At 37.1% G+C, this 27,543-nt stretch overlaps 1 protein-coding gene across 1 annotated transcript in view; it reads right to left on the bottom strand.

Moving 5' to 3' along the window:
* Nucleotides 1-27,543, bottom strand: part of LOC135212039 (tolloid-like protein 2) — an 801,312-nt gene that overhangs the window by 8,027 nt on the left and 765,742 nt on the right. The window contains exons 8-16 of the mRNA XM_064245348.1: nucleotides 27,200-27,325; nucleotides 22,159-22,304; nucleotides 18,678-18,873; nucleotides 18,310-18,432; nucleotides 17,762-17,922; nucleotides 16,710-16,896; nucleotides 7,866-8,119; nucleotides 5,968-6,181; nucleotides 5,565-5,815 (exon numbers count right to left, since the gene is read on the bottom strand). Coding sequence (XP_064101418.1) covers nucleotides 5,565-5,815; nucleotides 5,968-6,181; nucleotides 7,866-8,119; nucleotides 16,710-16,896; nucleotides 17,762-17,922; nucleotides 18,310-18,432; nucleotides 18,678-18,873; nucleotides 22,159-22,304; nucleotides 27,200-27,325 — 1,658 coding nt within the window. The remainder of the gene's footprint in view (nucleotides 1-5,564; nucleotides 5,816-5,967; nucleotides 6,182-7,865; nucleotides 8,120-16,709; nucleotides 16,897-17,761; nucleotides 17,923-18,309; nucleotides 18,433-18,677; nucleotides 18,874-22,158; nucleotides 22,305-27,199; nucleotides 27,326-27,543) is intronic.

Raw genomic sequence — 27,543 nt, forward strand, 5'->3', positions numbered from 1 at the left:
TTTTCATAACTAACAAACCTTTGGTCTTAACAGTAAGATAATCTTTAGCACTAGCTGTTTCATAGCTAACAAACCTTTGGTCTTAACAGTAAGATAATCTTCTAGCACCAGCTGGAAACCAGTTAAAACAATCAAAGATTGTAAAGCAAGGAATCTGTGGCATCTGGCTACTCATGCTGGTCACCGACTGGGCTTGGGACCTCATGACGCGTCAGTCTTTCTTTAACCGCCTTGGAGAGTAGTTCTTGCTTTGCGCTTTCCTTCCCAAGCTGGTTTCTTTGTTAGCCTGTGATTTATTCATGCTTTGCTTTCAGTGTGCATGTGTTTATCATGGATTCTACCAAGAGTTCTACGCCTGTCAACGCATGTGTCCGGGCGTTTCAGGATTTCCATAAGTAAAAAATTATATCTTTTTTGTTTTTGCCATTTGACTCGAAAATGCATCTGGTAACAAAACCATCATGGTTAAATGCCATCAGCCTTCAACACCCTTGGGGGGTTTGAAGAAGACTGCTCTGTGGAGGAGTGTCCTGGCAATCAAAATACTTCTTGTCCACTGCCACCTCAACATTAATTTTCAGATAACAAATAGGAACCCAAGACTGATCTGTTCTGCTGAGAGAGACTAGTACTCTCAGCCGAAACTCGTGGGAAAATAGAGGTTAGACCCGCTTGTTACAAGAATACAGTCCATGGATCATGTACATGTACATTGGAAGCTCTGGACAAAGCAGGCATTGCCCAAGGGTCTCTCTCTCTCTCTCTCTCTCTCTCTCTCTCTCTCTCTCTCTCTCTCTCTCTCTCTCTCTCTCTCTCTCTCTCTCTCTCTCTCACAAATCACGATACCCAGTGGTAATGTAATCTTGTGCATCCGTAAATCAGAGTTCTGAATGAACTAGGCACCACTTGAGGGTCTGTGCAATCATACGCAGAGATATCATGATGATTCCAATCAGTATCAGACAGCAACAACATGTTGCACATGAACTTTGTCTGCAGGCACACAATTCAGAGTGTACATGTAGCAAGTGATAAGGTACCATCAACTCTTCTGTGGATACCTTGGCAAAAATATAAACAAGGGAAGAGTCAAAGACAGTCCTTGTGTCTCACAGGGGAACTGGGAGATATTGGTTCATGAGTACACTCAGAGAATAGTGTCAACCCTACCTGCAGCAGATGTCCCTCCCACTGGTGAATGATTGCTATCACCAACCCCTTGAGAAAGAAAGAACTACTAACTTGACTTTAAGAAAGCTTCTACCTCCTCCTCTGGGATTCTCATTCCCAAAGATGAAAGAAGTAGAAGATGAGGAGGAAGAAGATACACTAGCTTTTTTTTTTATTCTGTTCCTTAGCAGGAACAGAAGTGAAAATGGGTTGCTTGGCATACCAAGAGACAGAAACATCTGATATGTAGTTCAGCACAGCCAGTAACAAAACATTGGTATGCAGTGATGAGCCACAAACACCTGCTGCTTTGACACCTAGAGAGTTCTTTTTAAGTGCATTGTGGTTAGCACTGTTGGAAATTGTGAGCATGTACTCCCTGAGAGAGAAAATGAGTAATTCCCTTCAAAGAAATGCTGCTGGTGATCTTGTCTGTTGCAAAAGACCATCCAGCATACTCTAGCAAGCCCTACACATTGCAGAACAAGCGCCTCAGTGGCGTGATTGGTATGGTGTTGGCATCCCACCTCGGTGGTTGCGAGTTTGATTCGGCCATTCCATTGAGGAGTGAGAGATGTGTATTTCTGGTGATAGAAGTTCACTCTTGACGTGGTTTGGAAGTCGCGTAAAGCCGTTGGTCCCGTTGCTGAATAACCACTGGTTCCATGCAACGTAAAAACACCATACAAACAAACATTGCAGAACAACAAAACTAGGTACAGTGCCACCAAGGAAGTATACTAAAGGGACCAAATACTTACTCATGTGTGTCACACCTTTTGTTACCCACTTTTCTTCTTCAGGTCCATGTTGAACAAAAAAAAAACATGAGCACCAAACATACAATATAATAAAGAAGATTTGATGTTTTAATTTGACCATGGTCAAAGAAAAATAATTTGTTTAGGAACAACATAAAAAGAAATGTTCATACATACACTAACAACACTTAAATTTGCATTAATAGGTCTAAGTGGATACAGAGACCTGTTTGGGGACCATAATCTTCGAGAAAAAATATAAATAATGCACTCTTTAAAAGATATATGTATGTTTTCATTAGAGAATGTTTTCAAAAGAGACTCAAAAATGTTTATTGGTTAAATAACTGGGTTTGATATTTGTCATTTTAAACTTAATGTTTTCATTAGAGACACTTTTAAAAATGTTTTCTGTTAAATAACTGGGTTTGATATTTGTCATTTTAAACAAACCAAAGACACAGTACTAAATGGCCTCCTTGGCCAACTGCATGGCTTTTAAGCCTAATTCTTTTTTTATCTATTGCTTCTATTTTTTCTTTCACTGATTTCCACGAGCCTTGGGCTAGATAAGGGTATTTGGTGGCCTATACATAATGGACTGTATTTATTGTAATATTACTAATTAAGGGCCAAAGAACTGACATAGTAATTATTAATAATTAAAGGACATGTGTATAAACATTGGACAATAATTTTAAGGACGTGTATAAACATTGGACAATAATTTTTTCTTAAAATTTTTACAGGGTTATAATTATTTAGGTGAAAATGAAGCAATACCATAAGTTTTTTTTATTCCTTTTTTAAATTAATTTCATAAGCTTATAGTAATAATTTGGTTTACAAATCCACATTCACATAAATGAAAAGATGTGACAAGGATAGCATCTTTTCATTGTTGTGAAGGTGGACAACAGAAACTTCCCAGCTCCCAGAAGATGAATTTTGGGTTTGATTGCATACATCACCTGCAGCCCTGCTTTGAAGACCTCTTCGATTCCCAAAAAGGATAACTTACTGGACTTATATTACCCAACTAGGTATATATTTTACGTGAAGTGAAGTATAAAACTTGTCACATCATATAAAAGTTTCTTTCATTGTCACTTCACGCACAATCTTCACAATGATACCAGAGTATATATTCTCTTTCCAGATTGGTGTAACAGACACAAGGACCCTTGGTGTAAGGAGTGCGATATTCCACAGTTTCGGTGCAGCCATGGAGACTTGCCCAATGCTAAGTGTCAGGAATGCCCAGGCCTTGTCTGATGTGGGTCCATTTCCGAGAACCAAGAATGGGACAGTAATCTTCCCAAGAGTCTTCAGTTCTAGTGACAACAGCCAATCTCTCATATTTGGAGAAATGTCCACACACCTTAGCAACAGAGAACAACATGAAGCACGAGTTCCTGAGCAAGTACAACCCATCGATAATATTGGAACAAGTGATTGATCTTCCCAACAATTACCTGATCCATCTGAACAATGTCTTTAGCAAGAAGACACGCCAGACATTATCAAACTCCTTGATAGTTAATGAAGAAAAACTATCTTAACTCCTTGGATGGCATGGATAACCTAGCATTATCTCTCACTGTAGAACAATACTAGAGTATCAATAACTTCCAATACTAGTAGGAATTTCCAGTGCATAAAATGATTCACATTCAGACATTGCCTCAAACTCTTGCCTCAAGACAAAGACCGGGCACTTCTGCCGATGGGGATTCCGGAAATAAATGACATAAAACTGGAACAAACCAATTCAAGATTAATATTAAAGTTCCGAGAGCAAAGCAGACATCACAATTACCAAAGTTGTACGAGGGACTCCAAAGCGACAATCGTACATGAACAGAAGGTTATTGGAAGAGGATACAGATGATAGCAAATGGAGGGGGAACCATCCTTCTGGATATTTGTCATCTGACAACAACCAAAACCCAAGTCAAGAAAACAACCAGCATTCACCTGTATGAATCACAGTAACCATTGGCACATCACCTTCCAATCAAACCCCTCAAACAAGGCAAGAAAGTGATCCATCATCTGCAATTTTTTTTAGATATCTGATGAAGCCTGCCTTGAAGAAACGGCGCCAGCAGTTATCATCCAAAATATCAAGCAATGGATTTTGTATCTGAAACGGTAGCGACAGGGTTATGACTACAAGTTACTGCTAGAAGGAGTGGACTTTGAAGTAAATATGAAGCACTCAGACCCTGAATTGCTGCAGAGAATACCAGTCTTTATCTCTAAAAATGAGCCAGTTGATTATTGGGTGTCAACAGCTGATGGAGCTGCCTTATGCTCCAGAACCAAGACATTCATCTTAAGAAAGAAACTAAAACGGTTCTCTGACAAACATTCTAATCACTTTGGTCTCAACCCTCCACCAGGAAGGATCACATCTTCAGACGTCTTGCAGCCATTTGAAAAATTCAAGACAGAGATAAGAGACATAATCAAGAAATATGAGTGAGGCAACACCGAAAAAGAGAAGAGAGGAGGACGATGACTACAATGGAGATGGAGACTACATCCATGGGTGCATAAAACTCAAAGATCCTGAAACTGTACCTATAACTGTTTGACAGCGTTGCTACTGGGAAGTCACACACACACAAGATGGGACACTAGCCACCTGTTTCCATACAATTGGCTTGAATTCTTTATGTAAGCAATCAAAGGAACTGATAACATGACTGGTAAAACTGTAAGAATGGGATAAAATTTATACCATTGCAGAAAATTATGGTTTTTTAAAAGATCCATAAAGCTGGTATAGTGATGCATTCTCTTATTCTTATGCAACAAGCGCTTACAGTACAATCCGGAATGGCTGTGAAAACACTCGCCATGAATACAACCATGCCATGTACTTGGAAATATAAAGACTCAAACTGCATCTTTGCTGGTTGTCAGTCAGAAGATGGAGCTACTTTTACGTTAAAAGATTGGTTGTGGAATTACGATATGGTTGTGGAATTACAATACGAAGTTTGATGAAGAAAAAAATACGAATGCCCTGCAGGTAATCTAGGGACAATTGAGCAATAACATGTTGGTGAAAGAAAAGCATATACCATTTACCCAGACACAGACCAGTGGTATACCTTTGGTAATCAAGTAAATGCTCCCAATCTCAGGCTAATTCATGGTGGAAATTTAGATTATAGCAAACCTTGTTTAGGAGTTAAATATTTTCACAACAGTCGTCAGAAGCTATTGCTGCTTTAATGTAAAAAAATAAATATTGTCTGTGCATATGGTTGAATTTGTTTCACAAGCATTTAGATATATTGATTCCCATTATAGGAGTGGATATATTGATTCCCATTATGTATAAGATAAACTGAGCTCTCGCCCATAACCATTTCTATTGATGCTCCATTACAAAAAACATACTATACTACTATAACAAACTCCTTCAATTCCAGTCTTCCAATATTCTGAACCATTTTTTTATCTGGTAAGGTAGCAGTTACAAAATAATATCAACATTCTGACCATTTATTTTATCTATTAAGGTAGCAGTTACAAAATAATATGACTGAAAATTTCCGATTCTGAAGTGATTAAGTGCTCTATGTACTCTGTATGCAAGAATTTGTAACTTATACTTACAGTATTTCCACAAAATTTTCCATAGAGTGGTCCTGAGTCACTATAGCCAGAGAAAACTTCTACGTAGTCATAGCCGCAGTCATGTTCATCTTCAAGTTCAAAGGTGAGGAATGTCAAATGGACATTTTCTCCTGGTTGTGCCTGAATGATCCAGTCGCAATCTTCTTTGTTGTCATAATTCTGGTCCCCATATTTTGCATGCGAGTACATGTGCTTCACAGTACTAGTGGCTTTAAGACCACCTCCACATACTAGAGAAAGAAACAGTGTCTAATTAATTCAATTATAATCTCTAGATTAAACTTGGTTGTACAGGATTTTTGTATAATAATATATCCATTTTTATGTGAGGAAAGTGGTGACATTTGCAAAATTCACTACATGCATTACCAAGAAAATATACCTGTTGTATGTCTTGCTCTAAATCCCTTCCGCTGAACTGAAGAATCTGATTTGAACACCATGAACATCTGGTTATTATATGCAACTATTGGATGTGGTACTTTTGCGCCACAATATCGGCCCAGAAAACCAGATTCTGAGGTGGTCCCATCATATAGAGCTATATGATCATAAGTACACTCTTGATGAGGTTCCATTTCAAACTCATCAAATACCTGTTAAAAGTGAAAATATTAAAAAAAATTATAGTGTGATGGTAAGAGAATAATAACAAAATTCACTTAAAGTAAAAAATAAAAATATATGTACCAGTCTTGCCTGATCATTTCTTTTCAAGTGGCAAGACTAATTTTGTCATTAGCATAGTATTTGGAAACAAACATATTGGAAACCAAAACATACTATGTACAATAAATTAAGCTTGTACAATGACAAAAATACAAATTTTTCATTTTATATAAAATGTTACTATTATTTGCCAGTTCTTTATTTTGAGCATTTACAGTACGTACATCTAAATTGGGGATGAATTACATGAAAACCTCGGAGTCCAATCCCTTAAGCAAATTTCTCTTGCAAACATTCACTTTACTATATAAAAAAAAACCTAATCAGATTCTTCAATACCACCCGAGCTCCACCTGTCCCCAAATCCTCCTTTCCATCACTTCTGTATCGAAAGCCAAGCCCCAGGAAGTCCTGATCTCCAACACAGCATCCCTCAATTCCCCAATCAATGATTCAGACCTGGCACCATGGTGTGAAGTAGCACCTTATCACCAAAAGATGGAATATAAAATTGGCACTATTGTACTGGTAAGTCACAGTTGAGACTAGCTAATCGGGAGATTCAGTGGCAGAAGACTGTGCCACTGCCAATGTTATTTCTTTCAGTGTTTGAGAGGACAAACTGCCAATTTAGATTGAAAAACATATGTCTTTTCCTGTTAATGTGAAATACTTCTAAAGATTCAAGACTATTCAGTCTCTAACCAGAAGATACTGTACTATATAAATTTATTTATCACTGTTAATTTTGTTCAGCTACTTAAATTCCAATAAGTGAGATTGTATCTAAAATATTCCTTACTGTATCTATGTACAAATTTATAGGTATATTAAATATCAAAATAAGAAATATTTCCAGCGTCATTTTTTCTCCTTTACGAGCATTAGTAGTATTTAGTTATATCAAGAACATATCAATTGCATCACTACCTTTAGAAAAGTTGGAAGGATTTGATGCCATCCTTAGCTTAGCTCTGATACCTCAACACATCTCCCACCACTTGGGATTCATGTTACCCAAGTTCAAGTTTATTTAAATGATAGATCTCCCTGTGTTATGAAATTTATTATTGTTGCCTCCTTTTGTCTCTCACTTTCTAGGAATCTATTCCCAGTTTCCTTGGAACTGTGTTCTCTCTCCTTCAACAAGAGCTATCTCTTCATTATAAAACAAAAAGTGGCCAGGGTTTACAAAATGGAATCACAAGTTCTTGCAGTGTTTTACAACTAAATTCAATTAGTAGTTCCTGGAGTAAAGCCGATAGGCATTATATTTAATATTAATTTATCAATAGAAGAGGTATTGATAATTATTTTTTATGCAAAAGTAACTATTCTATTCTGCTATTCATTTTTGTATGGTAACTACAATTTTAACACCAAGTTGGATGGTTGCATTTAATTTTTTCAGAGGTAATTTCCATGTTTGCAATAATAAAAATTTAAAAAGAAGTGACTGTCAGTACATTTGAACACAAAACAGCTCCATGTAACTTAAATTTTATAAAGTAATTAAATAATGCAGCATTAGCTAAAACTGTTACAAATATTTTTAACTTTTAATGGCATCAGTGTATCCCCTATTACTACTAAATGTTACATTTTACTTACCAATTTTATTCTGTGACCTGGAGTAGTAGTAAACTGCCATACACAGTCTTTTCTACTTGGATAATAATCTGGATAGTTTGGACTGTATATTTCACCTACTGGAGAGGTAATTTCATGCTTGCAGCCACCTTCTTTGCAATCATGACCATTCTCATGGAGTGTGAAACCATTTAGACATGAGCAAACATACGACCCAATTGTGTTTTTACATATGTGTTGGCAACCACCATTATCTGTAGCACATTCATCTTTATCTGAAACATTAAAACGTTTATAATTTAGAAAAAATTTTCTTGCCTCTTTCATTTTTAAAAGCACCTACAGTAGCACAGTACTATAATATATAGACAGTTTATGTAGCATTAATGTATTCTTCATTTACCACAATATTGTAAAACATAGCTTGTAATTTGTCACATTCTGAGAGATCTCTGGTAAAGAATGAAAGAAAGAGTAAGTAAGACCTATTTCAAGTTTTTCAAATTAAAAATTTTCAACTCTTAAGAAAACAGTGTATACATATTTGGCAAAGTACTACATTATACTTCTTCAAGGGAAGAAGCAAATAAATAAATATTTAGAAAATAATCTCTACAACAGTATTGCTGAATAAAGTAACAGAAAGCTTAGAACCAACAACCTGTCATCCCAATCTCCCAAAGACATCTGGGCATGTCAGAATATGCCTGATATCTCAACCTTCATGCCGCCCTAACCTCCATCACATTGCTCTATGTGTAGACTTTAATGGCAAATGAAATATTTCCACAATTCTCTTGATTATGGTCACATGATCACATCTTCACTGGCAGATTTACTATACATTTCCCACTTGCATTGTCCTTTGGTTATTTGAGCTGTTAATTACACTAAATTACAAAGCAAAATCAAATCTATATAGCCTAAGGCACAAGTCAAGTTTCCAACTAGGAGTTTGTTTGAAAGGTTGAGGAAAAGTTCATGATTGATGCTGAATGGAAGCCTGTTCCAATCCCACAGAACAGATAGCACCCAAGGCTTCACCCAGTTTCTGACAATTGGTTCAATAGGAAGAGGCAACCCTCCCCACAACTAATGGCAGCAGGGAAAAGGGACAGCGAGCCTCAGCAACCATCTCCCTTTTTCTTCCCCTTTCCTCCTTTCCTAGCTGTGATTGGGAGTGGGGGAAGGCAAATGGTTGGGATGGTTCCTCAGCATCTCCTAATGAAAGGAGGGCAAGATTCTGATGGAGTCTTTGAAACACTGGTTTCTTTGCTATTCGAGATAGTAAGGGCTTTATTAGAATTAGAATGACTAGGGTCTGCCTCTCCTAATCTCCGAGGTGGACTTGATGGCCACTGTATTTTAGTCTTTGTAGATGGTATAGTCATGAGAATCTGATCTCCTAAGCTTGAATGTTGCATCAACACTACCCTTAAGGAAGGGAAGCAAAGAACCTAAAACTGAACTATTCCTTATGAGGGGACTATACTCTCGCAAGAAACTTGCCTAGAAAAGTATAATCCTTTCTTCAAGACACAAAAATATCTCTCTGGTTGGCACACTTGCATGCTAAATGAGTCACAGCCATACCTCCAGACACCAACAACCTCCTGAACAAGGTCTTCTCATCATGATTCAAGAAACCTGAGACAGCAGTCTGGTAGTAATGTGTTCAACCACAGGTTTCACAGGTTGATCCATGAAACGGTAGAGAAGCCATGACAAAAAAACTCCAATCTTGAACAGGGCATGTAAGTTTCTCTTGATTGCCTTGTAGGGGAAGTAGTGCTTTCAGTGCACCTCACATGGTGCACTGTGGGCAGTAGTACTTAAAGTTCTTCACAGCATCTTTTGACCCTTAGCTGCAACTCCTTTCATTCCCTTTACTGTACCTCCATTCATATTACATATGTTTTCTATCATACTTTCCTTTACACTCAAAATAATTGCTTCATAGTGCAACTGCAAGGTTTTCAACTTTCCATCCTGTTACACCCTGCAAACCTTTTTGCTCTCTATTTCCCTTTCAGTGCTGAATGACCACATTGTAGGTCTGTGCTTGGCTGTAGGCCTAAATTTTATATTCCAATCTCCTCACGGAGCCTTTTCAAAGGAAGGTCATTTATCATTTTGGAAATTGATGTCCAAACAGTGAAAATTAGCCTCTGCATCCTCCAGTGTACAATGCCTCCTCTGATATGAAAGGGGCAGGGGAAGGTGTTTGCTCAATCAGCTTGAGGTGATAGGCTACCTGGCCCACAGACTATGAGCCAACCGAGACTGGGGAAACTGACTGAAGGGCACACCACCTAAGAATACACCTAAGGATAGTGCCACTGACAAGACCAGGGGCAGGTATGAAGCCAAATTCATCTCCCTGAAACTATTATGCTCGTGAATGTGCACAATCTCTTGGAATGCTGCTCCACACACCCTCATCAGGCACTGAGGGAGCCACTAGATTTATGCAACTTTGCTCACTTTATATTGTACCCAACTCAATGAAAGCCTCCACTGGAGAAGGCAGACATGACCCAGAGAGTTGCTGTCTAAACAGAGTTCACACTTTGACCTCCTGCCCTCCTATTCTTAGTGTTGGAAACCACCGAAGAAGTAGACAGTGGGGCACAACAAGCCTGTTCAATCACCTCTTGCCTTCCTCAAGCACCTGCAGCAAATTGCAAGCACAAGAAGTGGAGGATATAGGAGATCTATCTCATAAGTAAGAGTGCTTGGATTGCACGCACTATTGAGAATGCAGACAACCCAAGCACGCATGACCCAGACCTGATGTGCTTAGAAGACAGTCTGTGTATGCTCATCCTCATGCAACTTCCTAGAGATATGGGGAGCAAAGCTACTGCAAGCCATAGCCCAGTAATTTGAGTAACAAAAGCTCATTATCAGAGATCCATCCTCATCCTAAAGTTAATAGCAAAAGAGAAAATAATATAGGTACTAACAGAAAGCCACAGATCCACAGAAACAAATCCCAAAGAAACAAATCAAAAAAGGAAAAGGACTCTTAAAAAAACAAACAAACAAAGAAACATAAATACTAATGTCAGTCTTACAGTGCAGCCTAGACTGGAATATCACCTAAATGATATGTCTGGTAACAACAGGCAATTAGTTATCTCTTGACCTTCAACACCTAATTGACCAACAGCCATCTCATTCTTTTTAATGGGAGATTTTAATGCAAATCATACACTTGGGGGGTAATGTATGTGATGACTGGGGTAACATTTTTGAGAAGTAATTTAACAACGATATACAGTGGTCCCCCATATTCGCGGGGGATGCGTACCAGACACCCCCGTGAATAGTTAGAACCTGTGAATGTTTGGAACCCCTATAAAAACGCTAAAAACAGCCTATTTTGTTAGTTAAAACTCAAGAAAAACCACTAAAAATGTTCATACTTGATTTTTTTAATAGTTTTATCACAAAAAGTGCATTTTATGATGAAATTGATCAAAAAAACCAGGAATTTGTGGATATTTCTCATAGAAAAATACCGCGAATGCGCAAATAATTCTGGGAAATGTTCCCGAGAGAAATCTGCGAATGAGTGAGTCCGCGAATCTGGATAACGCGAATACGGGGGGCCCACTGTAGTTTCATTGAACAGTGGATCACCAACAAGGTACCATGTACGTGTACTATACCATAATTCCTCTTCTGCCATAGATTTAACTATATGTTCCTCACCTCTTGCACTAGATTACCTGTGGTCCGTAAGTAAGGACCTAGTATATGTCAGTGACCATTGGCCTATACATCTGATATATTTTCATAATGCTCCATCCCCATGCCCCTCAAAGTGGAAAATAGATGAAGCAGATTGGAGTTCACAGGAAAGATTAACACACATTGAAAAGAATTCCAAGGACTGCCCCTCTTCAATTCAAGCTTTTCACAATTTTACTGAAGTGGTACTGGATAGTTCAGACAAATGTACTATACAGTACTTAAAACTGTAGGTTTGCCATGACATTCAGCTGTTCCTTGGTGGAATAACAAATGTGCAGTTGCTAGGAAAGTCTCCAGAATATTCTTTTGTAAATATTTATGATCACCCTCTGTGGCAAAAAAATAGCCTACAGTAGACTCCATGTATTTGTGGGGGATGGGTACCAGACTCCCACAAATAGCTAAAATCCGCAAATACTTGAAACCACTCTTAGAAATGTTTAGAACTGCCTATTTTGATAGTTAAAACACAAAACCCTATAAAATGTTTATACGTATCTGAGTATTTTAATAGTTTTATCACAAGAAGTGCATTTAGTCACAAAAATATGAAAACAGCATTTAGTCACAAAACTATGAAAATACAGTAATTTGTGAATATTTCTCAGTGAAAAATACTGCGAATAGGTGAATTTTTTGTGAATAATGGGTATATACAGTCCATAGAAAAATCCACGAACAGGCGAGCCATTGAATTGTGAGTCCGCTAATTTGGGGGTTTACTGTACGTATACCAGAGCCTGTGCAAAGCAGAAAAGAACAATAAAAAAGGTTAAGAGACTATCATGGATAAAGTATATCTCTGAGGTTGTGGCAAAAACTCATCAAACCAAATCTGCAATAAGATCAGGAAATTACAAGGTAAATATAATCCAGACCCACTTCCTATACAAAAGGTGGAGAACGGATATATATCTGATCCTAAAGAAGCAGCAGAGATGTTTGGCATGTACTTTGCCAGAGTATCTAGTGCAACACAGTACTCTCCTGAATTTCAGCAAATCTGAAATTCTACATCAATAGTTTACCTAGGTCCAATATAGTACATAGGCTTTAATTAAATATGTATCTTTCACCATAGACGAGATGCTGAATGCTTTAGCCAACTCCTCATCAATGTCCCCTGGGGATGATTATATATTAAGTTATGAATGTTAAAGCATATTCCAGCGACCAGTAAGGGCTTCCTTTTGGGTACCCTTAATGATCTTTGGAAATTCCATACCTCTCTGAAGTCTTGGAAGATGTCAGCTTACGTAATCCCTAGTTTCAAATCTGGCAAAAACCAAGAACTAATTTAGAATTTACAGGTCTATAGTGCTTACAAGCTGTGTATGTAAGCTATTTGAAAGAATGGTGAATAGCATATTGGTCTGGTATTTGGAAACAAAAAATCTTTTATCCAATAGACAATTTGAATTCAGAAACAATAGCAGTACATACTACAGACCCACTATTAATGTTATCTAGGGAGATCCAAAATGCTTAGCCACCCAGAATCAAGTCATTGGAGTCTTCTATGATATGGAGAAAGCTTGTGATATCACTGGGGGGGGGGGGGATGGTATTCTAAAGCAGTTGGCTTCTTGGGGCATTGGAGGCAATATGTATTATTTTATTAAAGATTTTCTATCAAAATGAGACAAAGTTTGCACTGGATCCTTATTTTCCTCTTCCTACATACATGAAGGTGGTGTCCTCTCAAGGTAGCTGGTAAGTATTACCTATGTATTTGCAATAGCAATTATGTCTGATGGATTACCTACCAACTGGGTTCCAAGGGTCATTATTTGTAGATGATTTTGATATCTACAGCTGCAGAAGCCTGCAGGAAGGTTCAGGCTGCAGCAAACACAGCTTCCAAGTGGGCAGATGCCAGGATATTTGGGATTTAAGTTTTCACCTCAAAAAACAAGTCATCAGATTCAAACGAACTAAGAAAAGAGAGGAGATACCAACCCTATTCTTAAAAGAATATTTTACCATAAGATGAAATTAAATATCTTGGGGTGATATTTGATAGGAAACTTACCTTTGGTCCTCATAAATGATCTTGCCAACAGAGTTAGTCACTGAATATATTGATGGTGATATCAGATTCTGATTAGGGTGTAGACCTAAAAACTGCTCAAACTTTGTATATTAACTATATGCTTAAGCAAGATGGATTATGGCTGTCAAATTCATGGATTTTCTTGCAGAACTATCTTGGAAATATGAGATGCTGCAAATAATTTGGGAATATGAGTATGTACAGGGGCATACAACACTTCCCCTGTAGCCAGTATATGTCGACTTGGGCTTACCCACCCTCTTTATATCTGCAGGGAAAAATTAAGCCTAACGTACATAATCAAATTCTTAACTTCTACCAGCAATCCAGATTATAAATATGTAAAAGCCCCTGTAGATTGGGCAGCAAATAGATCTTGATTACCCAACCCTCTAGAAGTAAGAATTGAGAGAGAATGCAGAGATTTTGGCATACTGACAACACCAATAGTGCAGGTTGCATATCCTAAATCTCCACCTTGGTGCAAATCACCTGTTGAAATATGCCCAGTCAATGGAAGGAAAGAAGCATATTTTCAACGAAGAAATTATAAGGGAACTTAAAGCATTCCCTCCAACACAAAGGGCAGAGCATATATACTGATGTCTCTAAGTCAGAGGATGGAGTTGGCTGTACAGTAGTAATAAGAAATTATATAATAAAGAAGAAATTACCCCTTCCTGCTTGATATTCACGGTTGAATTATATTTCGTCTAGAAGCTGTAAAATATGCTTTTAATAGAGGAAAAGATTAATGAAAGTTTTATCAAATATTCTGACTTCAGTAGTCATTTATCCTCATTAAAACAGTTGATGCCCTTTCACCAATAGTACAAGAAATACAGGAATGGCTGACCCTCCTGTACTAATGCAAGGATGTCAGGGTAAGGTTTTGTTGGGTACCTGCTCTCGTGGGTATAGATGGCAATGAAAGAGCCGATTAGGCAGCTAAAGAATCGATAAGATTACATATTGAGGCAATTGTAAACTTCCCACACTCTGATTTTAAGCAAATTATTCACATTTATTTATATAGGTAAGTAGGCAGTGATAAAGTAGTTGGGATAACACAACTGGTAATATGAAGCTGAAGGTTATTTTACCTTTAGGTAGGAGACAGCAGACCTCAAATCATCCAGATCAGACTAGCATTATTTTAACAATGCTAAATACAGAACATACTCATGCTACACATAGATACCTAATGCAAAGTGGAGAGGGAGACAGGCCCAAATCTGCAGTCCCTATCAAGAAGTTTTAAAGATAGAGCATTTTTTATTAACTGATTGCCCAGTTTTTACCCAAGAAAGGAGAGCTACTTAATTATATGGCAGGTCCACGAGTGTGGTACTTTGTGATAATTGTGATAGCAATAAACTGGTGTTGTTTTTAAAAAAAAAACTTACTTCTACTTCAAAATTTAACTTTATCAGATTTTTCATTTGTTTATTTAATTCTTACTCAAGAATATATGTTTAATAAACAATTTTTATCGTAATTTATTTTTGCATGAACTTTATCTATATTTATAATATGCTAGATTGTAAGCACTGAATAGCCTTAGTTACCCTAGTGCTTGACATATTTGCCTAAAATCTATCATGTGCCTTCTCATGAAGGTAGATGTAAATACTTTCAAAGAATCAGAAGGTTAAAACTTGAGCAATAATAGTGAATATAAGTATGTCAATGATAATACTGCTGAAGACTAGTGAGACCATGAGCTCATACTTCATAATGACTTAATTTATAATGCTAATGAGATAAACATATTTTATATGGCCATAACGAAAAGAACTCTGGCAAGATAAGTTTTCAAGAGGAACAAAAAATGAGTGACAGTATTACTTTGTGCTAATACTTCAGGACACAAACTGAAACTGTTTATGTTAAGAAAATTTAAGAAACTGAGGACATTAACAGAAAATCAACTTTATAAAAGGCATGGCAAAGTATGTGCCCAGGCTAAGTACCATGAAGAATTTACAGATTTTGGGGAACAAGATGACAAGTGATCACAAGAACATCCAACAGTTTATAATTTCCTAAGCAAGCTGGAACTGCACGAGATATATGGCACAATGCAAGTTTGTTTAGATCTTCTCATTTCAAAAGCCTGCAAGTCATACATGGCATAAAGGGCCTTCTAAGGTAAAAAAGCAGCACCCATTTTAGGAATGTGGTAGAAATTTGGCACCCTCATCTTTGCCTCCCTCCCCATCACCTGCAGGAACTCATTATCTCCTCCTTCGTGGGTCATATAGTCTAGCACTAAGCACTAGTGCAGTTTCTCACCTTCTTTGTAGCCTGGATGACTGAGTTTGAGACTGTAGTTGATAGCCATCAGCTCTTGGAATTAACAAGCAAGCCCTTTGAGACTTGATGGCCACAAGCCAGAGGGTAGTTAATCCAGAGCCTGTAGCTGGTTCTCCACTGCTTTGCATTGCTTTAGGTTCTTTGTAGCATCTCTTCAGCCCCTAGCCGCAACCCCTTTCATTCCTTTTACTGTACTCCATTCATATTTTCTTTCTTTCATCTTGCTATCCAACCTCTCCTAACAACTGTTTCATTGTGCAACTGTGAGATTCTCCTCCTGTTATACCTTTCAAACCTTTCTACTCTCAATTTCCCTTTCAGCACTGAATGACTTCATAGGTCCTAGCCCTTGGCCTTTGGTCTAAATTCTATATTCCATTCCATTCCACAGCTCCAGATTCCTTACTGATTTTTCATTAGTTTCCATGCAACTTTTACAAACATGTAAATACAGAGGCAGAATTAAATATATTAAGTTATAAATTGAAGTGGACATTTTACACTAATATTACACTCTGGTGGTGGCTGCTTATAATGCATCAACTAAACAGATAGGAACTGAGGGTTAGGTGACTTAATCATTCAGAAATTTTTAACTTTTTGGAGTGACTCTAGTCCTGAGGATGCAGAGAGGATAGATTTTGTTGTATACATGTAAAACAACCAGTTTCCTCTTCCACTGTATCAAGACTAGTTTTCATCTTATGATGTAAAGGCATAAACCTCTAGTTACATACCAGTGAAATATACTGCAGCAAATCCACTTTTCTGCACAGAGTTATCAGAAGTGAATTCAATACGAAGACTATTTCCTTCCGAAGTTATGACGGATGGTAACCTCTGCCCACAAAATACACCATGCTTCCTCATTTCTGAGACCCCTAGTTTACTTCGGATGTCCACACTGTCATACTCACAGTCTTGCTAGAACAAAAATAATAGAAATTAATATCTTAAGCAAATTTTATTTTATTTTGTCAGTCATAATACAATTTGAGAATGGGGGAGAGAGAGAGAGAGAGAGAGAGAGAGAGAGAGAGAGAGAGAGAGAGAGAGAGAGAGAGAGAGTACTCCACACTGAAACATGATCAGAGTAATAATACACATGATTTCCAGCAGTAATATCATATGATTACAAATTTAAATTGTAAGTGGGGAGGGGAACCTCAAAATACTATACTGATATTAACAATAATACAGGCAGTAGTAATGCCATTTACTAGTTATCAGCCACTGAACATATCTGTCAAAAGGTGAAGCTATTCTTAAGTTAGTTAGTTGCGAGATGTCAAGTTTTTTGAAAGAATTCCTTAGATAGGTAAATGATCAGAGGGGTATATGATTTTGGTTAAGGAGTACTGGATATTGCTCTGTATAAGCAATCAATTCTCTACCAGTTCAACAGTATTAAAAAGTATGCAAAACTTGAGAATAATTTATCTGACATTTTCTTAACACTGTGACCATCTCAATTTAAATTAAACTACAGCAAATGACATACTAGACTAGAGGGTTTATACAGAAAATGTCATACTGGAAGAAAACCTTATACAAAAATTTTGCCAGTTTTCAATGTTTACAATTTATTTACTTGTACATAAGTAGTTTTAAGAAGCTAATCTATATATGCACACGTGTGTACAAAAGCAATAAGTTTACACTATGCGTATGGATACTTAAATACAAAGCATTTGGGCTTGCCAAAGGAGTCAAAGGAATCTCCAATGCGTGTTCTGGTTAAATTATTAAAGATTATCAATAATAACAGGATTCTACAATTTAAACTTACATTATTACCCTCAAGATCGAAATGCGTGAAGTTTAATGTGATTCGATACTGAGGTGGAGCTATAATTTCCCATATGCAATTCTTGTTCACAGGATACAAATCGGGAAAAGAGGGACTTGTTATTGTTCCATTGGGATTTTCAATTTTTCCCCCACATGCATCTGTAAAGATTCATTAAAAATATAACATTAAAACCAACTATCATCAGCTGTGAGTGCAAGTTATACAGGTACTAGAGTATTTTAAACAAAATTTACAGATTCCAACACGCATAGTTCCTCAAGTTGTTTTAAATCAAAATATACAGTACAATAGTTTTCAGTCATTTGTGTGCAACAATATCAATCTTTCACTGTTTAAAAGTGAGGTGCTGAACACACATAAATGTCATTAGTGTTTTAATAAATTAACATTTGCATGTATACAGAAAAATCAATTATACTCATGTAGTACTGTACAGTACACTGCATCACATATGCTTGAAAGAATATCTTAAGAAAAATTTATGTCTTGGAGCTCAAAATATGATAATCTACTTAACTACTGACCTTCACACCGTTTACCATCTGAATGAAGTTCATATCCTATCTTACAACTACATTCATATCCTCCTAGCTGATTTATACAGTTGTGCTCACATCCATGGTCTAAACTTGAACATTCATCATATTCTGTAATAAAATAAAATGTGCCGGATTATTAAGTTCTTAATATATTTATATACTGAGCACTACTTTCCTGTAGGCCTAGTTTGAAAATGAAGTTAAATTGAAGAATGAAACAGCATTATATTCCAATTTTTTACTTTATGAAATGTGCTTTACTGAAACTACTGTTCGATAAAACCTTTTAAGTGAAGAATATTTCATTAATATCAGATCATTTTTAGAACTAAATGTACTTGAGATGGAATTACCTTTCATAAATGTTGCAGAAAAACCAGCTTTCTGCACAGATCCATCCGTTACAAATTTTATTCTCATTTTATTTGAAGTAGATTTTATATCGTTTGGCTTCTTATATCCACAAAAAACTCCAATTAATGTAGAGTTTTCCTCATGTCCATCACGAACATCTAAATAATCGTAAACGCAATCGTCGTGGTTCTCAATCTGCAGACATTTGGATTATGATATTTGTAATCATAATGTTACACATATTTATTGAAAAGGAAATATTCCTGTAGACTATAAACAATACAAGTTTGTGAACTGAAAATACATATCCTAGCAAACATTAGAAAGTCATGCAATTTAGCTCTCCTTACAAAAACAAACTGAATAGCAATAAAAAAAGAATCTCAATTTTCAATGCAAGAGACAATCCTAATAGTGTACTATATATTTTATAATCTTTGTTCACCACCAAATACATCACAATAGCTAAGACAGCTTTTAAAATAAAATACAAAATTATTCAGTAAAGTAATGCTTTGAATGAAATTTACCACTATGCCTTTCAGAATTATAAGAAGCCCATTCATTATTACCTCAGAATATCTACACCAAATCAGTACATATAATGAAAATTACTTGTGTTTGCTGAAAATTGTTTACAATAGGTTTGTTCTTAGTAATGTATTAAAACTTCTATGATTCTGTACTCTTCCTTCACCTAATAATGCAGCCTTCTTAACAAAGGCATAATGTTTGCTAAATTGTAAATTTTCACCCTCACCCAAGATGCCCTACCTAACCCCACCAAGAACGTGCCTTTGCGTGTTTTTCTTGTTTTTGTTGTTGTTTTTCTTTGTTGTTTGTCTGTTCCTTTGTTTTGTCCTTATAATTATCTTCTCAAAGGTGGCCAGTGCATATTTTAACTTATCAAAAATAATTCTAAGGAAGACTTGGAGGAATATGACACTTTATTTTAAAGTTATGACTGCAATTTATCTTAATACTATAAGAAAATATATTGAACAGGGCAAAACTGGCAGACATTTTATGAATCTCTCAGTGATATAGTGTACATACTGTTATCAAGACGGTAGAAATACAAAATTTCACCGTTTAAAATCCACACAATTACATGTACTTTCTTGGTGATGTGAGTTGCTAATTACTAAATTTATATTATTGCATGAAACTGACTACGAAGTCAGCTGTGGGATGATAATTAAAAAAAAAGAATGTCAATGCCTGGGGATGGAAGGTGTTTAGTACTACGAAATTTAAAATAATATACTCTGTTGTTTTCCATCTGTCCATCCGGCTGTGGTGTTTGCGCATGGTAACACTGCGTCCCGGGCTTTAAATAATATCCTATTTCGAATATTATAGGTGTAATTCGCATACAGTAAATTACTATTAAAACACTTTTCAGTTGCAAATGTACACACAGATATCATTTTATTTACCTAAAACTTACACATAGCGTAACTATTTAAAGCCCGGGACGCAGTGTTACCATGCGATAACACCACAGGCAGATGGACAGATGGAAAAAAACCGAGTATAGTAGTACATGATTTTTAAACCTTGAAAAATTATACATTAAATCTAATTTCTATAAGCATAATAAAAATGGGGCTGTAGGATGCACAGTACGTATATATGCAGAGTTCTTGGAATAAAAGGTAAAAATGGAGACATGCTGTATCAAGAGAAAGCAGTCCTATGCTAATGGGATGAACATTCCAGGTGGTTGCATGTGGAGGGGAGGCAGACCTGAATGATATAGATATGTAAAAGGTACTAATCTAAATTTGAGAGAGTTTGTGGCATTGACTGTAGAGGATGGAATAAGAGCAATTCAAATGTTGGCAAATGGAAAGGCACAAGGAGTTGAAATAATTATGCAAGATGGCAGTAATATGGTAATGACTGTAGGCACGTGGCTAATCAAGCTCAATACAATACCTATGTCTGGACGTAAAGGTTAAAAAGACATGGGTTTGATGAATTATACATGCTTTTCTCTATAGTGGAGAAGAGAAATAAACACCTTATCAAAGATGATGGCTGTCCTGTCACAAAATTTTTCTATTTATTTTTTGGTTAGTTCTTATACATATCTTACATTTTACTTTTGTATAAGTAACTTTCTAGGTCAGCAAAACAAAACCAACACTTACAAAAAGAGACATCCAACATTAAAGTCTGTAAAATTATTCTTTTAAGTAAATAAAGGAAATGAAATAATGATTTAAGGGTAAAATACTTGATAAACAAAACTCAGAAAATGCAAATGTAAGTAGTGCTCTGAGGAACCCTGATGCATTCTAGTTTCTGGTTTTGTTGGTATCCCACAAATAAGTTACAAGCACACTAAAATATGTACTCAAGTTAGGTGTAGAGCTTTACAGCTTCTATTGGGATATGCGTGAAGTCAGTATACAGCAGATTAGGCTATCATACAGTAACCGGTACGTAATGGGTTTGTCTTAAAACAAATGCGCACAACTAATAATGAGGAATAATGTTTAAGAAAATGTGGCACACACACACAATACATGAAGAATGGTTCTGCACACTGCAATACAGGGATTACCACAAAGTTCTCCCCTGTTCATAGTTGTTTTTCACTTGAACCAAAACAAATGACAACCCACAAAAGTCAAACTGAAAAATTCCTGATCATTACTAAAGACAAGGGAGTGACAACATGTCTGGGTAAGTGCACAAAATTGTTCCTTCATTGCCTAGGAACTGAATACAGACTTGTTGCCAATGTACAGAGTACATATTCTTGTCACAACATAAGGCAAGAGAAAAGGAGAATTATTATTATAAAATATTCTTAACAAGAACACTGAGATATAGTGCTTCTATTCTAGACTTTCAGAGGTTTTGCGAGGTGTATTTGTTTTGAAACATGAACTGAAAATGTGATAAGGTATAGTAAAAAAAAAAAGGAACTAAGTGAGAAGGTACTACAATGAATGAACGAAAGGTACAATACAGAGCAATGTAGCTAAAGCTGAAGGGATATGACAAGGTTCTTTTGGTAATGTCTGCACTGTGGAATGCAACAAATACCAAAGTCAGAGAGGTAGAGAAAAAACCTACTAATTTGGTGTACTAAGAGGGAAAGCTACAGGATAACAGTTAAATACGAATTACATGGCACATGCAAAATTTTTCACACTACTAAGGATGAAATAACATTATGAGTTCAAAGATTTTTGAAGGAAAATCTAATGATTAAATCAACCCTACGAGGAGACCATCCATATCTGGGATGATTACCGAGTTATTACATGTACTATTTAGAAATAAGTATTTCTTAACAACTTATTATATAATGTGTACAACAATTATAATAAGTTATGGTGATCAGTGCAGCAAAAAGCAGCCTATTAATGAGGTGTTTTGTAGAAAAACTGTAAACAGTTTCATTCTCAATAAAAAAAACTGGCATATGAAAGAATATGCTCCATGGCTGAAACTTCTACTTACCTCAAAAGAATGGAACCTCAGAGCTACTTGATAGCCCGAAGGGACAGTAATTTTCCAAATGCATTCTTTGTTGGGACGGTAGTCATCTGGATAATTAGGGCTTTCTAAATGACCTTGCTCCATTGATAGTTCACCACCACACACAGCTGTTAAATGAAACTCATTAGAAAATATACAAACATTCTTTTACAGAAACTTAATGCAGTGAATAATCAAATAATTAATTACTGGACTGTGAAGACAAGGAGGCATCTATGTAACAATATACACAAGCCCAAAATAAATACAAAATTAAAAGAAAAATGCAATGTCTACTAAAAATGAAAAAAATTAAGCAAGTACAGTGGTACCTCGAGATACAAAATTAATCCGTTCCGAGGCGGCCTTCGTATCATGAGCTTTTCGTATCTTGGACCGCATTTTACATGTAAAATGGCTAATCCGTTCCAAGCCCTCCAAAAACACCCCAGTAGATTTCATAATAAAGCTAAATTGACCTATAAACAATGAAATGCTACAACAATTTGGACCATTCAATACCTAACTTAATACGTACTGCTAATATACCTGTAAATAAAGTGTATTAGTGTGCATGGTATACAAGAAATACTGTACATACATACGTACGTATGTAGTAAAATGTGGAAGCTTACCTTTCGAGTGAGGCTATCTCCGAAAGTGGCGACAGAGGAGTAGGACAAACGGCAGATACGTATGTACACTTAACTTTACGAAACACTTAAAAAAATGTAAGGAAAACATGCATAAACTAACCTTTACGAAACACATTAACAAAACTGTAACACTTAACCTTATAAAAAACTAAAATTAAAAATTTTGTTGTTCTTTTTTTTTATACAAAATTTCAACTTCTTCACCACTTTCAACTTTCTGTTTTTTATTAGTATCACTTGGTTCTTCCTTTTTGCTTACTACTCCTACTAAAGGCCTCTAAAAAATAACTATCCAAGGAAGATTGCTTCTGCCTACTTTTGACAATGTTCCTGAAACGACTCGGGCAAACATCATCGAACTGTGAAAGCATACGACCTGTGTAAGCCTTTTTGGGTTCTACGAATGATTGCACCTTATGAAAAGCAGCTAGAGCATACTTAATTTTTGCCATTGTCATAGAGTCCTCGTCCTCCTCCTCGCCGCTGCTAGAGAAATCCTCTTGAACGATGTTATGTTGCATGGCCTCCAACTCCTTCAGGTCATCCGTCGTAAGCTCCTCTTGGTGCTCCTCGAGAAGGTCATTGTTGTCGTCCTCGTCGACAACCAGCCCCATGGACTAGCCGAGTGCAACAATCTCGTCAAGATCTGGTTGCGAAACAGTTTCAGGATCGTCAACTGTTTCTGAATCTGCAGCACCAGCTTTGCCCATGTTGAATCCCTTGAAGTCTCGGGCGGATACGGCATCAGGCCAGAGTTTCCTCCACGAGGAATTCAAGGTTCACCTCGAAACCTCCTGCAAAGCTAGGTCGATGAGTCAGATGCATATCACAACATCGAAATGCTCCTTCCAAAATTCACGCTAGGTAAGGTTTGTGGTATCGGTGATGTCGAAACATCTCTTGAAAAGATGTTTAGTATACAGTTTCTTGAAGTTCGATATCACTTGCTGGTCCATGGGCTGGAGGAGAGGGGTGGTGTTAGGCGGAAGATAAATAACCTTGATGAAGGAATACTCCGCTAGGATATCTTCCTCGAGGCCAGGAGGGTGAGCAGGGGCATTGTCAAACACCAGCAGGCATTTCAGAGGGAGGCGCTTTTCTTCTAAGAATTTCTTCACTGTCGGGCCGAAACACAGATTTACCCACTCGGTGAACAAAAGCCTCGTTACCCATGCTTAAGCATTTTATGGGCCTTGAAGGCTCGAGGAGTCTCGGAATGATAGACAAGTAGGGGCGTCACCTTGCAATCCCCACTGGCGTTCGAACAAAGTGCGAGCATAAGCCTGTCTTTCATAGGCTTATGCCCGGGTTGCTTCTTCTCTTCCTCTGTGATGTACGTCCGACAAGTCATTTTTTTCCAAAAAAGGCCAGTCTTATCACAGTTGAAGACTTGCTGAGAACTGTAACCTTCCTTGATCATCATCTCGTCGAACGTCTTTTTAAAGGCTTCGGCCACTTTCGTGTCCGAGCTAGCCGCCTCCCCATGCCGCACCACCGAATGGATGCCAGTCCGTTTATGGAATTTCTCGAACCACCCATGCGAAGCCTTGAAGTCTGGGGTTGGCGTTGATGTCCCTTCTCCGTCGTCTTCAGCCTGGGCAATCAAATTGCCGAAAATAGTGCTGGCCTTGTGGCAGATTGCCGTCTCCGTTATCGTATCGCCAGCGATTTCTTTGTCTTTTATCCAGACAAGAAGAAGCCTTTCCATTTCATCGTGCACGTGGGTCCTCTTGCTGGACAAAATAGTGATGCCCTTGGAAGGTGTAGCTGCTTTGATGGCATCCTTCTGCTTAAGGATGGTGCCTATTGTCGACGGATTTCGGCCATATTCCTTGGCGATCACACTCAATCGCATACCAGCTTCATACTTCTTGATAATCTCCATCTTCGTCTCCAAAGAGAGCATCCTCTTCTTTCCGTGAATTTCAAGTTTCTTGGGACCCATGACTACGTATATACTGTACAAAATTATGTTATGTAGTAGGTATATGTATGTAGTAAAGTTCTCACACAACACGATAAAGTATACTACAACGAAATCACTAACGAATTTACGTTAATAAACGAAATCGTTAAAACAAACTAAAATCGCGTGCATACGATACAGATGATGCAGTGCAGTGGCCGAAGAAGCACGCTGCTATGTAGATGCATCATGGGAGGGATGCTGACCAATAGGAAAGAAGAATCTCATGGCGGTGACTAGCATCAGGAACCAATGGGAGAGCGGGAGGATGGTGGCGAGTCTACTCAGTTGGCGGCGCGCGAGTTTCAAAATTGTTATCGGTGGTCTGGGCGAATCTCGGACTTTACAGCAACAACCTTTCGTATCTTGAGCAATTTTCGTATGTAGAGCCGTAAAATTTTTCGTATTTGCTTTCGTATCTCGAGTTTTTCGTAAGTTGAGCCTTTCGTATCTCCAGGTACCACTGTACTATCCTGAAAAATGAAAGATATTAAGCAAGAACTGTACCACATTAAAAAATTAAAGATAGGCGAGTACTGTACCTTCTGACAATAACATGGCATTGCCATGCATATAGTATCAGAAACGTAATTTAAAAAATGGATTCTTTCTATACAAACCCACTAATTTTAACAACCTATTCATGTCTGAGTTATTCCAAACATTCAATTTCTTAATAGAAGAGAAAGAATATCTTCTACTCTTGGTAGGATGGTGCATATTACTTTTAACATGGCCTAAATAGCAACACGGAGGGAAGTGGAGCTGCTTACATCCTAAACAAAATCATGGAACTCATACAGGCACCTGAAAAGGAGAAGAGTAATAAATACATCCCTCCTGAGTGCAACAGAATCAAGAATGATATAGAGGACAAACAATGAAAAGGTATGCATATACTTACCAACATAACTAGCATCATACGATGCCATCATGAAATGATTATGATGATTATTCCCCTGATGCCTAAAAATCCAACAGGTCAGTGTGCCATCCCTGGTTAGAGGTATATGTCGAAAGCTAACTGTACCCTTTATGTCTCATTCCAAAATTAAGATGACAGGTTGATGTCAACCCTCAACCCATGTGAATTTTCTTTGTAAGTGTAGACATTTTGTCTGGTGAAATCCTTTTATCCAAAGTTGTTACTTTCACCAAATATATCAACCTTTCCTACTTCAAAAATTTGTCTAGTGTACCAAGAGTGTTATATTAATGCTTCTAGGCATCAACACTTAGATAAACGACAATAGCGCTGTCACCAGCCACACTGACAAAGAAAATGAAAATGATGTGAACCAACTGTAGAAAAAGTTACAGATCCTTAACTATGTACCAATAATGGATTCCCAAGCATAAAACTAGTTTTTCCTATACACCCATCAGTCATATTGTGCTAACATTTGAAGTTCTGAGTGGCTCCAGACAGTCATGTCTTCCAGACAGATGACTATCCACCCCTTCAGTATGTGCCATCTAGATCTACCAGTAGAAACCAACAACCCTCTTCACTGTTTATGAAGACTTAATGCATATAGTCAATGTAATGGCATACAGTTAATCGAGAGGGAGAAGCAGCAATACCAGTAACAGATGTCATATCAGTCAGCCTGTCAAAGGATAATTCCATATAAGCTCCATAATCAGAAACCGATAACTGAAAGACAGCCAGCTGTAATTGTACATTACCATGACAGTGACTTACAACAAATGAAAGGGATTTCAGTCAAGATCTTTTTCTTTATGAAGACTAAGACAGAAATAGACTATGGGCACTAACTTTGCAAGTATAGATCTGGGCAAACATCATGACAAAGATCTGAGAGAATCACTTGTAAATAGACCACATTCCGCTTATGCATACTTTCTTTTTGAGTCATTGGCCACAACTGTTTTAAAGTGACATTTGCTGTTTTTTATTTTATTGGAAAGGCTCTTTTTACTTTGCTGAAGCTGATTTCATAGAGCATAAATGTTATAAGTTGATGGCTAGCTCTTACCAGGCTTTCATAGGCAGCTTGGCGCGCTTGTAAGCTTGTACAGTGTGTCTAAATTATGTTTTATTTAATGTGACTAACTATCCAGTAATTATTTGAGCAAACTAGGTTTTATCAGCATCACTATGTGATGTCATTAATCAATCAGCAACTAATGAGTATGTACAGTTCTTCAGTATCACGAATTACTTGAATATCTATACCAAGAGGAACTTAGGACTCACTAGTCCTCCAACACTCAAAATTAATAACAGATATGATCATGAAATTCTTCCTTATAGGAAACCACCAAAAAACAAAACCATTTCCTTGAAAATTGCTGCAATCTGATAGATTATAATCATATTGAAACTTGCCATGATGACTGTAATTATGCTGATATGTCCTGCTTCTATTTTACTAACCTTCATAGGATGCTGAGAAGCCCTTATGACCATTCTGATTGACAGATGTGACGTAAGTAACTAGCATCCGACTTCCGGTGGAGACTATGGTGCCCGGTAGCCTCAAACCACCACCACAATATCGACCTGCAAGTACAAGAGGAAATTGTATTCGTAAATAAAAATCTATCACCAAAAAAGTCCTATGGGAAGTTTACTAAAATATTATGCCAGGGAATGAAGAAAATCCAGCTTTCTAAAGTTGGGAGACAGTGGAAGAGAGAATGCATCACGATACAATTGAAAAAAAATCAACGAAAAACTGTTATGTTACGGTAAGAACGGTGATGTTAACGGGTTCAACT

Source organism: Macrobrachium nipponense, chromosome 40 (assembly GCF_015104395.2).
Source record: "Macrobrachium nipponense isolate FS-2020 chromosome 40, ASM1510439v2, whole genome shotgun sequence".
Lineage (NCBI taxonomy): Eukaryota > Metazoa > Arthropoda > Malacostraca > Decapoda > Palaemonidae > Macrobrachium > Macrobrachium nipponense.